This window comes from Misgurnus anguillicaudatus, chromosome 15, assembly GCF_027580225.2.
Source record: "Misgurnus anguillicaudatus chromosome 15, ASM2758022v2, whole genome shotgun sequence".
In the NCBI taxonomy this organism is placed as follows: domain Eukaryota; kingdom Metazoa; phylum Chordata; class Actinopteri; order Cypriniformes; family Cobitidae; genus Misgurnus; species Misgurnus anguillicaudatus.
Window position 1 is genome coordinate 19,625,158 of NC_073351.2, and position 15,993 is coordinate 19,641,150.

General features: G+C 40.3%; 1 protein-coding gene across 2 annotated transcripts in view; it reads right to left on the reverse strand.

Annotated features, from left to right (window-relative positions):
• The window catches only part of rasgrf1 (Ras protein specific guanine nucleotide releasing factor 1), a 47,285-nt gene that overhangs the window by 4,198 nt on the left and 27,094 nt on the right, over window positions 1-15,993 (reverse strand). For both annotated transcript variants that reach the window (XM_055173994.2, XM_055173993.2), the window contains exons 11-25: window positions 13,887-13,950; window positions 13,480-13,622; window positions 13,284-13,366; window positions 12,748-12,996; window positions 10,043-10,413; window positions 8,339-8,458; window positions 5,501-5,671; window positions 5,308-5,414; window positions 4,824-4,936; window positions 3,273-3,333; window positions 2,191-2,294; window positions 1,398-1,482; window positions 1,088-1,285; window positions 507-586; window positions 82-199 (exon numbers count right to left, since the gene is read on the reverse strand). In XM_055173994.2, the coding sequence (XP_055029969.1) occupies window positions 82-199; window positions 507-586; window positions 1,088-1,285; window positions 1,398-1,482; window positions 2,191-2,294; window positions 3,273-3,333; window positions 4,824-4,936; window positions 5,308-5,414; window positions 5,501-5,671; window positions 8,339-8,458; window positions 10,043-10,413; window positions 12,748-12,996; window positions 13,284-13,366; window positions 13,480-13,622; window positions 13,887-13,950 (2,067 nt within the window). The remainder of the gene's footprint in view (window positions 1-81; window positions 200-506; window positions 587-1,087; window positions 1,286-1,397; window positions 1,483-2,190; window positions 2,295-3,272; window positions 3,334-4,823; window positions 4,937-5,307; window positions 5,415-5,500; window positions 5,672-8,338; window positions 8,459-10,042; window positions 10,414-12,747; window positions 12,997-13,283; window positions 13,367-13,479; window positions 13,623-13,886; window positions 13,951-15,993) is intronic.

Sequence of the window (15,993 nt, forward strand, 5' to 3'; positions counted from 1 at the left end):
AAGAAAAAAATAAATATGATAAAAAATGAACTCTATGGCTCTCTTCCGGTTGCAATAATGAAACAATCTTGAAACAGTTACCATTCTCATCTTGGAAAAATTGACCAGGTTATCTTCTGTGTAGTTGGGGGTCCCTTCTTCAATGAAGGCCAAGTCCGTAAGGTACATTCCCAAATATGGCACACAGGGTGGGTCACAACTACGAACACCAGAAAAATATTAGCTAGCAGATTTTGCCAAGCTATCAGAATTAATTAATCCGCGTTAAATACAGCAACCAAACTACTTCAACACAATAGTGGTTCCAAAAATGGTTCCAAGCTGAGTGGTACCCTTTAAAAATGCCTTAATATGTACCCTTTAGGTACATATACAGTATGTATACAATAAGTACCTTTGACATACTAATATGAACTCTTTAGGTGCAAAGAGTATTGCAAATGGACAACAATTTTTGATTTTTTTTCTGACAGTGTGTGAAGAGTGCTCTTGATATTTTCACTTACTTCTTCAAGGCCTCTCTGAGGTTCTTGAACCTTCCTTCAGATGAGACTAACTTCTGCAATTTGTCAATGACAGTTTTGGTCTAAAAATATAAAAACGTTCTCACTTTAAGAAAAGGAACAAACATCTCTCAAGACATTTCCTGACTACATGCAATGCCCTTCAGTGTCAGGTGCTAAAAGCCATGAACGGCAGGACATTTTAAAGTTTTTTTGCAGAGTTAGGGCCGAATGTAAAACCTTAGGAGCATCAAAGTTTGATTTCAACCATTAATTTAACTATAATTCCAATCTTTGACATGACATTACTCTGTCAATATTAAAGATATAAAGGTTATATTTTCACAGAATGTTCTTTACAGTATTTAGAATAATTTTATATAAAAAACAGTAAACACTCAAAAATGACTTTAGCTGGGTTTCTTCAGATAGGGTCACAAAATGATTTAAATCCTCATTTAGCGTTTTCACATTTAGCAGTGTACGAAAAACACAATAGTCATTCATACTATCATATTATCAAATATAATTATATTTTTTAGTTGAATTTTAGTATAATTTTGTTGAAAGTTCACTTTTCCAACCTGTTTGGAAACTTTGAGCCAGGTCTTCTTCAGCCGGAAGATGGAGCTGCGATTGAGGGATGATGTGATTTCTAGCACTGCATTGTAGTTATGGAGACAGCGGCAGATGTCAGCTACAGCCACCCACTTCTCTATCATTGCCACCCGTACATTAACATCCTCACTGCGCAGGATCTCTGTGGCGATCAGGTCACTAATCTTTTAGGAGACACAAGAGTTACATTGTCATCGGGTTAATTATGCTTTCATCATTTTTTATTTTATGCTTCACCACATTTAGAGAAATGCATCAGCACTAAAGACAACTTACATCATTGAAGTGTTTTGTGGTTTTCATGATGTAAGGTGTCTTCTCGTTTTTGTCGTTCTTCATCCATCCTTGACCAAAGAATTCCCTGTATATGATGAAAGCAACATTTGTGTTTGATTCATCACATCAAGACTTGGGAAATGGCACATTTATTTAATTGAAGGGCACCTATTATGCAAAATTCACTTTTACAAGGTGTTCAGACATAAATGTGCGTTAGCAGTGTGTGAACACAACCACAAAACAATGAAAAAAAATCTATCCACTCCTTTATAAATCTTCATTAAACCAAAGCAGTCTCATTAGACATGTTGTTTTGATTCTCTGGTTAATGTGATGCCACACTGATAAAGCCCTGCCCTCAGCCACTGACTGACATTTCTGACCACAGTGAGTTGTATACTACTGTCTCAGACTGTATTTACAGGAATCACATCTATTTTAACTGAAAACGCTCACTGTTTCTTTTGGTAAGGAAGTGAGGAGCTGTAGCTCATTTGCATTTAAAGGTACAGACACGAAAACGACACGCTTTTGCTCCCACTCAAATAGGGGCATTTTGGACATGCTGTAATAAATGATCTGTGGAGTATTTTGAGCTGAAATTTCACAGACAAATTCTGGGCACACATGATACTTAAAATGGCTATAACAGGTGTCCATTAATAAAATAAAAAGAGATTCTGTTCAACATTATGTAAAAATGACATAATTTAGACTGTGAACTGTTTCTTAGACCTTCATTGCTGTCTGATCAACAGCTGAAATAAAGGTGAAATATAACAGCACTCACTCATATGGTATGACTTTGAAAACAAGATGGTCCAACAGGGTGAGCTGCTCTGCTATCTCCAAAGCTGAATGATTCTCAAAAGGTTCGGCCTTTCCTCCTTCCACCTGCACGTAACACAGCACATCAGTTTCAGACTTTTACACCATTCCAAACAAAACTACTATAAAAAACTGACACACCAAAGGCCTCATACACACTGCAAACTTTTGGGATTGACAACCGCATTTAAATGCAGGAGTGAATCCCCTAAATGTTCGTTTCATGTCTGTACGGAACAAGACTCACTTCCGAAAATGTGATGATTGACACAGAGATAACCAGAGCGACGTTCTGCCGTCTCGCGTGCTTATCACTCACAGCTTTGACCAAAATGATTTAACAGCATTGTGTTTTGCAATAAACCTCCTTCTTGGCATTGTGTATTGTACGCTTTTGTGAGGCTGCTTCACAACGCGCTGTCTTGCAGTGTTGCCAGGTCCTCTTTTTTTGTATGTACATAACGTTTTGCCGTTTACCCGTTTATTGCTTTTGGTTAATGAAGCTGTTATTAAAGTGTGAAGGTGCCGGTCCCAATATTTTGATCTTTGAGGTAAAGCATTTGGATTTATTTTGGGTTATTATTGGATTTTTCTTGTTCGCTGTTTTTTATTGCAAGATCTGGCAACACTGGGCAGCGAATGCTCGTGCTTCTGTCATTTCCTGCACTGCACAAACAGAGACTTTTATTCCCTTCTAGGAATTTATTTTTTCAGAAGAGAGACCTGTCATGTCAATGATGCACGTTAAACACTTTATTAACTATAGTTGTTCAGTTGGGTTATTTACACACTAAGCAGAGTTTCTGTAAATGCGGTTGTCACTACCTCCATTTTGCAGGAGTTTATTCGGTTGTAGAATGCGGTTGTCAGGCCCGTAAATTACTAAACTGTGTGTGTACAGAACAGGGATAAGCATTAAAAGGTGAAGTGACAACCAAATTAATATGCAGTGTGTACGGTACCAAAGATGTGTTTCAGCATTTAAAAACATGCATTTGGAAAGTTTTAACAGCTTTGGTGATAATGCCGCATCATGGCACTGACCATCTGCAGAACCTCCTCCAGACTGATCTGATTGTCACCAGGATCCTCCTGTGTCAGAGTTCTGTCACAAAAACATCCAATGTGATCTCATTAGTATTTACAGATTTACATACCTAAAGTGTGATTGTAGCAAATACACCTACACATTTCTAGATAGACAACAACTCACATAAAACATACGGTAGGTCTTTTGAGCGACTTTACCAAATCAGTCGTGGTTCATACTAAATTCATGGAATTCATAGCTATCAAGATTTCTTTAACACATTTAACACTTCCACCTCATTTGAAATTAAAATACTTTCATTCTGTGCTGTGTTATTTCTACAGAGAAGTCCACTGTGACAACACACACACATCCATGCACATGATAAATGACTATTGATACTCAACAATATTTAATGATAATAAGTCAAATCACTTTTAGCAGCCCCATCTAAAATTTTTGGTTAGATTTGGTCTATCTTTTGTAAAAACTATCAATACTTTGAGGATATACAGCTTGTTTTAGTGTCAAAACAAAAGTATGTGCACACTTTTGAATATGGTATATGTCGAACGTCACATGACCAAACCGGAAAACTGGGTCGATCGCTTCCGGTTGCCAGTATGTGCTGTCATAGCTTGTTATTCGTAGTATTATTATTTGTGTTATGTTTATTTTTATTCTAATATCTGAATGTATGTGTGAAATCCCTTTGTCAAAAGCTATAGACGGTTTCAGCAGTAACAACATAAACAAGCGGCTGTCGCGGTCCGCACGTAACTTCCGGTAAACTCCGCTACGAATAAATAACAACAAAGTTCTTTAAACGTAGTTTATTTACATAACAAGCTAAAAAACAACACATAGATTACATAGGAAACCAAAACATTTGTTATTTTCGACGAGTAATTTGTTCAAGAGATCAGTTTAGCAACTAGACAGACCATTAAAAAAACGAAACCGGAAGTAAGGTTCGGATCCAGACGTCCGATGAAACCATCAATAAAGTATAAAAAAAGTTAGTAAATTTTCTTTTACTTAGGTTTAAGATGTTAATGAGCATATTCACTGGACAACAGTTATTTCGTTTTTGATAGCTCCTAAAGGCTTCATGTATGAAAACAGCACCATGTCAACATACAGCATACAGAACCGGAAGCGATTTACTCTTTTTTAATAGGAATGCGGAAGTAAGTTGCGCATATACCCTATTTAGGGTGGCCAGTTCCGCCAGACACGTCCCGAACATGTTTTCGGGTTCGTTCTCCGGAAGTCGCGTTGGTCGACCGCATACGTCATCAAGGGTTAATATTTCGGGTTTGATTTTAAGACATACAATCATTGTAGTTTCATTCTTACCTTGAAATGTAACGGTTGCTTTTTTGAAATTAAACCCGAAATATTAAACCTTGATGACGTATGCGGTCGAGCAACGCGACTTCCGGAGAACGAACCCGAAAACATGTTCGGGACGTGTCCGGCGGAACTGGCACGAATGGCCACCCTAACCCTATTGCTACAAAATAAATGGGATGAAACATCCTCCAGGCTTAGACTCCTCCTACCTGATGATATTGGCTGCTGCTTTCCTCTCTTGGGTCAGGAGTTCAGGGTCATGCATCACCTCCTCCAGGAAACTAATCACCTTCATTTTTAGCTCAGTGTTGGTTTCAAAGTCCTGCACATATACACACATAATAGTGAAGTATGCAAACACAAATGCAAGGCAGGTAGATCCACATCTCTCATTTCTTGAGTGTTTGTTTATTAAACATCTTACAATGATTTTGCCACCAGTACACATTTGTGTCCAGCATAAAATCATCACACGTAATATAAAGAACATTCTGTGAAAATATAACAATTATTTATTTAATACTGACTGAGTTTTGTCATGACAAAGATGACATTAAAGTGAAATCAATGATTCAAATCAAACTTTTATGCTCCTGATCTCATAATTAGACTATGAGACTTTAGCCTTCATTTCATTTGGAGTCTGTCTATGTCGCACTGTTTTCAAAAGTGCTTATGCATGAAGAAACCTACCTGCGAGTGTTTGGACACCCAGTGCCGGAGGACGTTGAGAACTCGATTAGTCGCTGCTCGACGAATCACAAACTCCTTATCGCCATTCCTCTGATCTGTGGGGAACCCTAATAGCCAATCAAAATTCACATTAATTTCTTTTCTGCCAGGCAACAGATATCCACAACCAATGAGAGTCTGATTCCTACAGTACCTGTGCTTGCCAGAGACATGCGGCGGTACTTCTCCTTGGTTGGTGTGCCCTCGTTGGCACCCGCAGTGGCTATGGCAAAGGCAGAAGCAGCAGACAAGGCGCTACGGTTGTTATCCAGCTCCCGACAGGAGGACATCACCATGCCATTATTGTAAGAGAACAGAGAGAATTCTGCACAGAGACACACAGCATACACACACACTCATGTTAAACGCATGATCGAAGGCCGAAATAACTTCAATTTCAGAAAATATCTGAATTAGTTAATTACTTTGAGTTAATAACTGAAACCCATATGATGTAAACAAATAAACAAGTTCAGATGCAAAACCGACATTTTTTCTTGTAAATGAGCATTTTTATCAGGTTTAGGTTCAGTAAATTCACTTTAAAGGCAACTGAAATGTTATTTGTCAGTACCCGAAATGTCATATTTTCATAAATATAATTTTAGTAATTTCATTGGTATTTAACAAATTTGACCATCTTTCACCGCAAGCTTTTTTTGGCAAAAAACTCAACTTTGGACCAGACATAGTAAACAGTTGTAAAATCACTGAAAAGAAGCAACTAGGAACATTGTAAATGATCCAAGTCAGAATTTAAAATGTTAAACTGAACCACACATTACACAAGTACGCATTAGTATGCAAATATTGGTATATTATCGCAGTAGGGCATATTTAAAATTGTAAACATTCTCTCAGTGTAAGATGTTTAAACTGGAACATATACCGAACAGCCATAACATTATGATCACCTGCCTAATATTGTGTATAAGTCCCCCTTTTGCCACTAAAACAGCCCTGACGCGTTGAGGCATGGAATCCAATAGACTGTCTATCAGAACCAGCATTCACTTTCTCAGCAATTTCGGCTACAGTAGCTCATCTGTTGGATCAGACCACACGGGCCAGCCTTCGTACCCACGTGCATCAATAAGCTTTGGCCACACATGATGACCCTGTCCCGGTTCAGCACTGGAACACTTTTGATAAGTACTGACGACTGCAGACCGGGAACATCCCACAAGAGCTGCAGTTTAAGAGATGCTCTGCCCCATCACAATTTGGCCCTTGTCAAAGTCGCTCAGATCCTTACGCTTGCCCATTTTTCCTGCTTTTTAAACATCAACTTTGAGGACAAACACTTGGAAAAATGTGAAAGCAGGAAAAATGTCATGCCTCGACGGGTCAGGACTGTTTTGGTGGCAAAAGGGGGACCTCCACAATATTAGGCAGGTGGTCATAATGTTATGGCTGATCGTTGTATATTTCTTAGAGAGTATGAAATCAACAAAAGCGAAATCAACTAGCATTTTTTAAATTTTTTAAAAATTAATATGCATATTGTGCATTTTAGGTTGAATTAAATGCAGAAGTTTTATCCATTGCATTTAGGGCACATTTTTAACAGATTGTTCCCTGGGATTGAACACATGACCTTTGCACTGCTAACACAATGATCCACACAATGATCTACAGGATCCCTTAGATCTAGGGTTTAAAAAACGTAACCAATATTAATGGTGCTTGCACTATAATTAAAACTTGAAATATAGAAATATAGTCAGAAATATGAAATATGTCTGGTCTGCCATTAGCCAAAGACTGAAATCTGAACTGTGAACCGTGTTCAATAGCACTTCCCACGAGTCTAGCAGGTATAAAATAAAACAACACGGACTCATGCAGAAAAAATAGAGGCAGTGACATATCTCCACAATGGACAACCCTCCAGTGATGACAGATGTAAATGTCACAAATAGCACCAGACGTTACGCCAAATCAGTCTTGACTAGCAATGAAACCAAAATCAAAAACATACAGTCTATTACATTTTCTTATTGCATTTTGTGATCATACGAACAAGGTTTTTGAGTTTTTTTTATGATGCTGGAACTGGGATTTTTCTGTATGCAATCCAATGAAACATCCAGAAGGTGGCAGCGCCGAACATGAAATATCTGACTGTGTTTTACCAAGACAATAGGCAGGGCTATGATTCTCAAGATAAGATGGTAGAGACTAAAAATAGCTCAGCATTTCCCTAGGATGTTAGACCAAATACATTCTTTGAAAATTACAAGAGCAGTATTGTGAGGAAAACAAGTTTGTTGTTGAAGGTTTCAAGAAGGGTTTATGTACAATATATAAGAAGTATAAGCAAAAAGCACTTCATTCTATTCTGCAACAAAGCCAAACAAAAATACTGCATCACACATATGAAACAGTGGGGTCATCGTTGACCTTTGACCTCCATTAATTCTGTTTGAATGGAAGAAGACAGCATTGTTACAGCGCATCGACCGCACTCATACAAACCCGGTAACCGGGGTGGCAGAGAGAATACATGCTAATGGTTGCTATGGCACAAGTTTTCCAAACACCTACTCACGCCTCCTTTGGCGTTTCCCTGAACATTTTTTTTAAAAACCCACAGAATTAATGAGATTTCGCATGAATCGTGTCTGCCGAGGCCTCCATCTCCGTTCTAAGAATTACTTCAGAGCTTTAAAGATACAGGGTGTACTTTAAAACACACGTAGCAAACAAACAAAAAGACATTTCAAGTGTGCATTGACGTTTTTGCATATATATGGGCCTAAGTCAAGCAAGTCTTACAATCAATCTCACAAAAAATAAATCACATTTTACTGAGCCGTTGCATTAAGCACTTATTTTCTCAAGACAGCCATTTTGAGCCACTGATAAATGCAACATTTGGCTGGTATGAAGGGTGCAGGTGGCTTGTCAGCATGATATGCAGGTGCTCCGGTTTTCATGTCAGTGAGCGATAACAACACAGAAGGGAAGTCTAGGACACAGTGTCTTTTACCTGAGGAGTTTTTGCATTTGATGTTCTTAGGAGTCGTGGGCGACTTTGTGGGCGATACTTCAGCCTCGGCCTCATCGCTCTGGATCTGGTCGTTGTCGCTTTCCTCTCTCACCGAAATATCTAGATACAGTATACAGTCATACAGATTTAAATGAAGTCATACAGATAGATACACATTTCAGTCATAGATAGAAAACGAAAACACTGTGTATAGTCATACATATATTTTTTTATAATAAATGAATATAATCTTTCATGATAAATTCCTCTTTGGAGCACTTGATTCTGATAGGCCAATCACTGACTGAAGCTGTTAGACTGATGCGGTTTTGTATTGTAATGCATATTTTCCTAGCGAAAACTTTAAGGGGGAGTTTCCCGGACAGGGTTTAGATTAATCCAGGACTAGGTATTTTATATTAGGACATTTAAGTAGTTTTTTGCAAAGATGACTTACAAAAAACAATACCGGTGTTCATCTTGAAACAAAACAATGGCACATTGGCACTGATATATGTTAAAGGGGACATTTCATGAAAATCTGACTCTTTCCATGTTTAAGTGCTATAATTGCTTCTATCAACCTATAAAATGTGAAAAAGAACAACCCAATAACTTAGTTTTGGTAAATCATTCATTGCAAGCATGTGAAAAAATAGGTTATTGAAATATGTCTCCCCTTGTGATGTCAGAAGGGGATAATACCGCCCCTTAATCTCCACTATCCACAACCATTTAGTGCAGAGATCAGCTCATTTGCATTTAAAGCAACACTATGTAGTTTCCATGTAAAAATGACTTACAGCTCCCCCATGTGTTTGAAAAGCGCAAAAGTGCCTGTTTGAAAAGCGCAACAGTGCACTTTCAGAGTGTGCTTGTAGCAGCTAGGAGGCTGCTCGGGTTGCAGCAACAGTACAATTTGTCCAGTTAAAAGTTGTTCTATCACTGAAATAATTTTAGAGACATTATTTAAAGGTAAAAAAACTACATAGTGTTGCTTTAAAGGGGTATACCCAAAAACGGCACATTTTTGCTCACACCTACAAAGTGGCAATTTAAACATGCTATAAATCAGTGGTTCTCAAACTGGGGGCCGGGGGGATGATGCCAGGGGAGCCCAAGTTTGGTGGTACAAAATGAAACGTAGCGCTTTTCTAAGCGGATTTAAAAGAGGAACTATATTTTATGGCGTAATAGCACTTTTGGGAGTACTTTGACTCGGCGCAGTAACACCCTCCCTCTCCCATTATGAGAGTGAGAAGGGGAGCGGACTTTTCAGGCGAGTCGAAGTACTCCCAAAAGTGCTATTACGCCATAAAATATAGTTCCTCTTTTAAATCCGCTTAGAAAAGCGCCACGTTTCACTCTGTACCACCAAACTTGCTCGTATAACTACTCGTCTTAAATAGGAAAAACGTTGATGTGTTTGGTCACTTCTAACTTTATCTCTAAATGGTACAATTGAATGAATGGGGCTAAGCTAAATGCTATCGAAGCGTCGCAGCGCGCTCCAGCGCTTACGTGCACGCACACAGATGATAGAGGGATGTATCAACAATTCTTAGTTAAGGTAATAACATATTTTAATATTGAAAATGAGTAGACTATTCCTTTAAAGACAGAATGAACTTGTGAATATTTGGTTTGTAACAGATAACACACACACGCAAACCACATTTTGATAGTCTGAAAATCAATTCTCACCCTGTTTGGGCAGCGAAGGCTCATCAGCCTTGTCCGTCTTGCTCTCCCCCTCATCGGGAATCTTGCTGGCGATTGGGCTGGACACATAAAGCTTGTTAATGTCCAGCGTGGTTTTGCTGAAAGGGGACATGGTGGAGTACATGCTTGCATAGCCATTAGAGGAACAGCTGAGGGCGGCCAAGTCTAGAGCTTTTCCTCCCGTGATGATGGGAATGTTGAGGGAGAGTTTCCGACGACGGTTAGGGGACGAGGTCTTGTTGATGGCCAGCGGGGGTGGAGAGGAAAACTTGCGGCTGGCGCGAGGTGACTTGGGAGGCTCTCCGTATAGGAGCTTGTTGTTCTGGCTGCTGGCAAAAAACAGCTCTAGGGATCTGTGTGTCGGAAAGAGCAGGAACGAGGGCTTGTTTAATCACTATGGGTGTTAGTGGACATAATGACATTTATTTGCCACACATAAACACATTGGTAGCTAACCTATTGGTATTGTGAATAGTGTAAACACTGGTGCTATCAAGTCATTTACAGTGATGTATACGAGCATTAACCTTGAACAGATAACATTAAAGCAGTCAGTTTTCTCAACAGCCATATTAGTGACACTATCGACAGTTATGCAAATCATTTTTATGGCATAAAACATGTGCATGCAACAGTATGCAAACAGACAATTGGTTCTTTTAATGGTAAGGTGGGACTTAATGAGGGATTTCTCAATGACAAACCAATTAGCTCCTTTAAATGCAAGGTGGAAGTACATACGATATATACTGTATATATATATATATACCCACAAGCCTTTCGAGTTACGTATCAGGCTCTCAATGCAGCTTACTATATAGTTTCTAATTGCTTTATGTACTGACAGAGAAAAGCATCTCTGCGGAGCACAAACAGCCTACTCTTCACAGCTCTCTATAAGGTTGGAGAGCGTTGCGGAGAAGCTTTTCCCACACATCTAGCCACCCCCTACACGTCATGCCTGCACAGAAATAGACCCTCTTATGACAGTCTGGGTGACCGTTGATGCTGAGGCAGGGCAGCTGAGCGGGGGAGGTCTGGGGAGGCATCACAGCCGTGCGGTCTGCCCAAGGGAGAGAGGGAGCTACAGGCTGTGGGTGTGTGGGAGGTCCCCGGCTCTTACTGATTCGCCTGGATCTCCGTCTCCGGAGCCAACAGAACGGGGGAGAGCGCCGAGGAGAGAAGAGAGAGATGGCGAAAGCAAGATGAAAATAAAAGAGCAAGAGACAGGGAGATGGAGATACTGAGCTGCAAAACGTGCACGCTAAATATTTCATCTAGCAGATGCGGCACGGGTGGAGGGTGGGGTCCTGCAGCAGAGTGGCCGGTTGCTAAGGTGATGGCGACAGAGCCCCGCTGAGATGCTTCAGTCAGGCAGGAACGCAGGCGAGGATGTAGAGCCCAATTACTGCTGTTTCCAGCAGAACACACACACACACGCATGCGGTACATAGACGAGGCCAGCACACATTAGCGTGACCTCTTGCAAGCCTTCGGTAACTGTGGCATATCTCATTCCCTTCCCCTTTGGCTTTCTCTCCATCTATTTCCCCTCCTTTAATTATTTTCATACACTGACTACATCTATAGACTGACAAACACTAGTGTGACCTCCCTTCTGTCTCACCAAATCATTTTCTATCTCACACATGAACGCAGTACACAACAAAGCTAAGCCGTGCTGCTGAACTAATGGCTTGATGAATATGCATTTGCATTTGTGCCAACATACTGTACAAGTTTATACAATAGCCAGTGCAGATGGTGACATCCAAAAACAAAAACGTCCAATGTAGATTTTGTCTTAGTTCAGATGCAAAACTGAATCAAGTGTGGGCCCACTGAATGGGCCGACTGATTCAAGCTGATAGAAGAGCAACTTTGACTGAAATAATCATTTGTTACAACCGAGGGATGCAGCAAAGCATTTGTGAAGCCACAACACGCACAACCTTGAGGCAGATGGTCTACAACAGCAGAAGACCCCACCGGGTACCACTCATCTCCACTACAAATAGGAAAAAAAGGCTACAATTTGCACAAGCTCACCAAAATTGGACAGTAGAAGACATTTGGAAAAATGTTGCCTGGTCTGATGAGACCATCTACACTAGACTATTTTGTTTTTAGATGTCACCATCTACACTGACTATTGTATAAACTTGTACAGTATGTTGGCACAAATGCCCCCACAGTCACCAGATCTCAACCCAATAGAGCATATTTGGGATGTGGTGGAACTGGAGCTTCGTGCCCTGGATGTGCATCCCACAAATCTCCATCAACTGCAAGATGCTATCCTATCAATATAGGCAACATTTCTTAAGAATGCTTTCAGAACCTTTTTGAATTAATGCAGTTCTGAAGGCGAAAGGGGGTAAAACACAGTATTAGTATGGTGCTCCTAATAATCCTTTAGGTTAGTGTATTTACAAGCAGAACCCACAAAGTTAACATATAATCATGTATTTGCAAAAGATCAAATAGGAAGAGAAGACAGTTGTTGTTAGCCTGCAGTGAGTAGTACAGATCAGTAATCGTTCCCTTGCTACACCTAACTTAATCTGTATTTTACACCCCAAACTGAACTGTAAGTAAACACTTTTTCCATGCGCTGCTATGTACATGAGAGCCACCAGCTGGTTACATCTTCTTCAAAATTTCCAAAAAGTGACCAAGTGGCTTACCGGGCTGGAATGGCACTGATAGGCCTCTTGTATATGGTGATGAGTTTGTCGAGGACGACATCCGCGCTGGTAAAGACACGGTAGGAGTGCAGAAAGGTGTTAAGGAAGTCGATGGAGAGGAAACGCAGGTCGGTTAACCTCTCCAGCAGTCGCTCCACGCTGGCGTAACGAATCTGCAACACCTTGCACGAGTTCATCATCTTGCTGAACCGGATGTCCACGTCATCACAGTAAAGACTGGCATCAGACCTAAACATCAGATTAACATAAAAATGTACTTATAAAAACGACTGTTTGTAATAATTAATGATTTACTGATATAATTTAATTTCGAAACACCAGTATTACTGTTATGAAAATTGCATGAAATCTTGGTGTCCAGTCCAGGCCTAAGGCTTCTTTGATCAACCAGCTTTCCCAGAAAAGCCGTGATTGACCAAACTCACCACCTAGACATTGCTGGTCCACCAAGCTGACTAGCAACAAACCAGTAAGGGAATTCATGCTGGTCTATTCTGGTGTGATAGCGTGCTTACTTGATCATCTGGGGCACAGTGACTTTAGAGTTCTCCTCAAAGGCGTTCATCATCAGGCCATTACAACGAATATTATCTATGCACTGTAGTAAAGAGAGAGAGAGAGCATGTAAACCACAAGAAGTGACTAAAAGGCAAAGGTCTTGCCCTGAAGCTTTGCGGATCACTCTGTGCTATCTGATGCGAGTAGACATGCCTGGCTGATGTCACTGGTCCACGCTGACTTTTCTTGCCGTGAGGAGGCCACTAGGATGAAGGTAAAGGACTGGCTGTCTTTGGGCTCCACCACAATCTTAAAATCCAGGTGCTCCATGTCTTGGCCGCTCTTGTCTGACTTGGCTGAGTAGGAAAGCACAATATATGATCTTCAGGTGTAAATCTATAGATCTGAAGTGAAATCTTTTCAAGGTAAGCACTGTAACAACACATTCTCATTACAGGGATGTCAGATATTGACGCTTGTGACTACTACGGCAGTACAGGTATGTAGTAGACAGAGCATACACATGCATACAAAGCAACCTTGTGGATTAAATTCCATAACATGTCGATAGAGATATAATGAATAATGTTTAAAATGAAATAAAGTGTTTTGATACATACACTCATCGTCTGTACCCTCAGGCTCCTCTATCATTGTGCAATCGATGAGTGACACCACACCATTCTGCCATCCAGAAACAAGCAACAGTGAGACAGTGAGAATCAGACACTATCAGATAATCAATACCAGCTGTACTAAAACAGTGATTACTGTGCGGATCTCCTTTTTGAATTTCCCCAAAGACCAGGAGCAATACTGGCTTATTGAACGTGGCAAAATTACGGTCGGCTGATAGGTAATGGCCACTTCATGAGCACAATGTAACATTTTGAGGGTCGAGTCGCGTCTAGGACAATTCTGAGGTATCGTACACCGGAAGTGCACATTAAACAGCGCAAGCTTAGTCAGATAGCATCTACTTTAAAATGCAAAATATGTGTTAGCATCGCTAACGATCTGGGACAATTATGTTATTATTGTGTATTATTAAAATATGATGTTATTTAATGTTAAGTTATGTGAGTGGTGCGACAGGGATTTGAGCAGTGTCCTGAGTCACAGTGGACAAAACAATGTGTTCTGTTTTTTTAGCGCGGCGCAGAGCTGCGTGTCCGGTGTGCGACCCCCTTTAGCGTAATGGTCACATGATGGGCTTAACGTATCAGGGAACGATATGCAATAATCCAGAACACCCAATCAGGGAGCGGTTTAGGTCTGTCTATTCCTTACAGAAAAAACATTATATTTTGTTTCATATGAAGGGCCAATATATTGAAGTATTTTCAGTATTTTGGTAAGTATATAGAATAATACGTAACGAATAATTGACGACGGGCTGTTGAACTATAACAGTGGTCTTCACTATTTTTCTCATGAGGGCCACACTGATGGCTAAGGCTTAATAGGAGAGCCGCCTTTACCGCAAAGTATCAAAATTTACATCCAGTCATAAATAGCAAGTCTGCTTATCAACCTGTTGCAATGCAATAAATACAAAAGCAAATCATTCTTTATCATTTACCAGTCACATTTGTAACTAAGGTTGTTTTCACATATGTTGGTGCGCACCGTGGTGCGGCCTCGGAGCGCACCAAAATACATTGTATCATTTTTCAGTTAGTGCGGTCCGTGTTCACATATACATATTTTTTACTTTACTTGAAATGCCGCACTGTACACCACGTGACAACGGTCAGCGCTGTCATTGGTCTCTGACAGCTCTTACCGTCTCATGACCACCCCCACGTTTCCACGACAACCAGCCTGACAGAGAGAGCGCAGCTATCAAGATGTGGAGATAAACGATGCACGTCTTTGTGAAGTTTCTTTGCTTTAACGCGAAATTGCGCAGCTGTTCTATTAAAGCCTTTCTCACGGAGCCGTTTGCTAAAAAGCCTGTTATGTCACTATTTGTGTGTGGAGGACAGCTATGCATTTATAAAATCATCAGCTCAAACGTAAAGGAGACAGCGAATCTCTCTGCAACGGACCAGATTGGCTTGTTTGTTGTTAACCCACAATATAACACCCGGCTCACGTCACAACGGAAGCCCAGTGGCTCAAACATGTGGAGAACTTCCTGTATTTGGTTCGGTCCGAGGTCCGGCAGTGTTCACACCACAGGTGGGTCGCCCCAGAGTTCGGCAACAGCCGCTCCGAGACCACCTGTTTAGAGCGGTCTCGGAGCGGCCGTTTAGTGCGCACCCGAGTGCGGCTGTTGTGTTCACACTGACCCAAACGCACCGTACTCGGAGCGACACGTCATTTGGGCCGACCTAAACAGTGTATATGTGAAAACACCCTAAGACAATATGGGTGATTCTCACGAAACCATTGAAACACCACGGCACTAATGATTTTAGCTTTAAAATGTGTAATATAGTAACATTAAAAAGCATCAGAATTAACACAATACTGTGTTCTACCTTGCACAATGTGTGATTTCAACATAAGAATTTATAATTGGAAATTTTATCTCATTTTCTGCTGAAATTCTCATTACCGCAATGTGTCCGGCTGTGTTTGAACATGCGTTATGTTGTAATTTAATCAAATTAACACAAAAATATTAAGAAAAAAAATAAATGGATGTTTTGCTAGACTACTTTAGATGACAGAAAAAATATTTACTGAATATTCATGTATAATAATAATGAAGAAAAATTA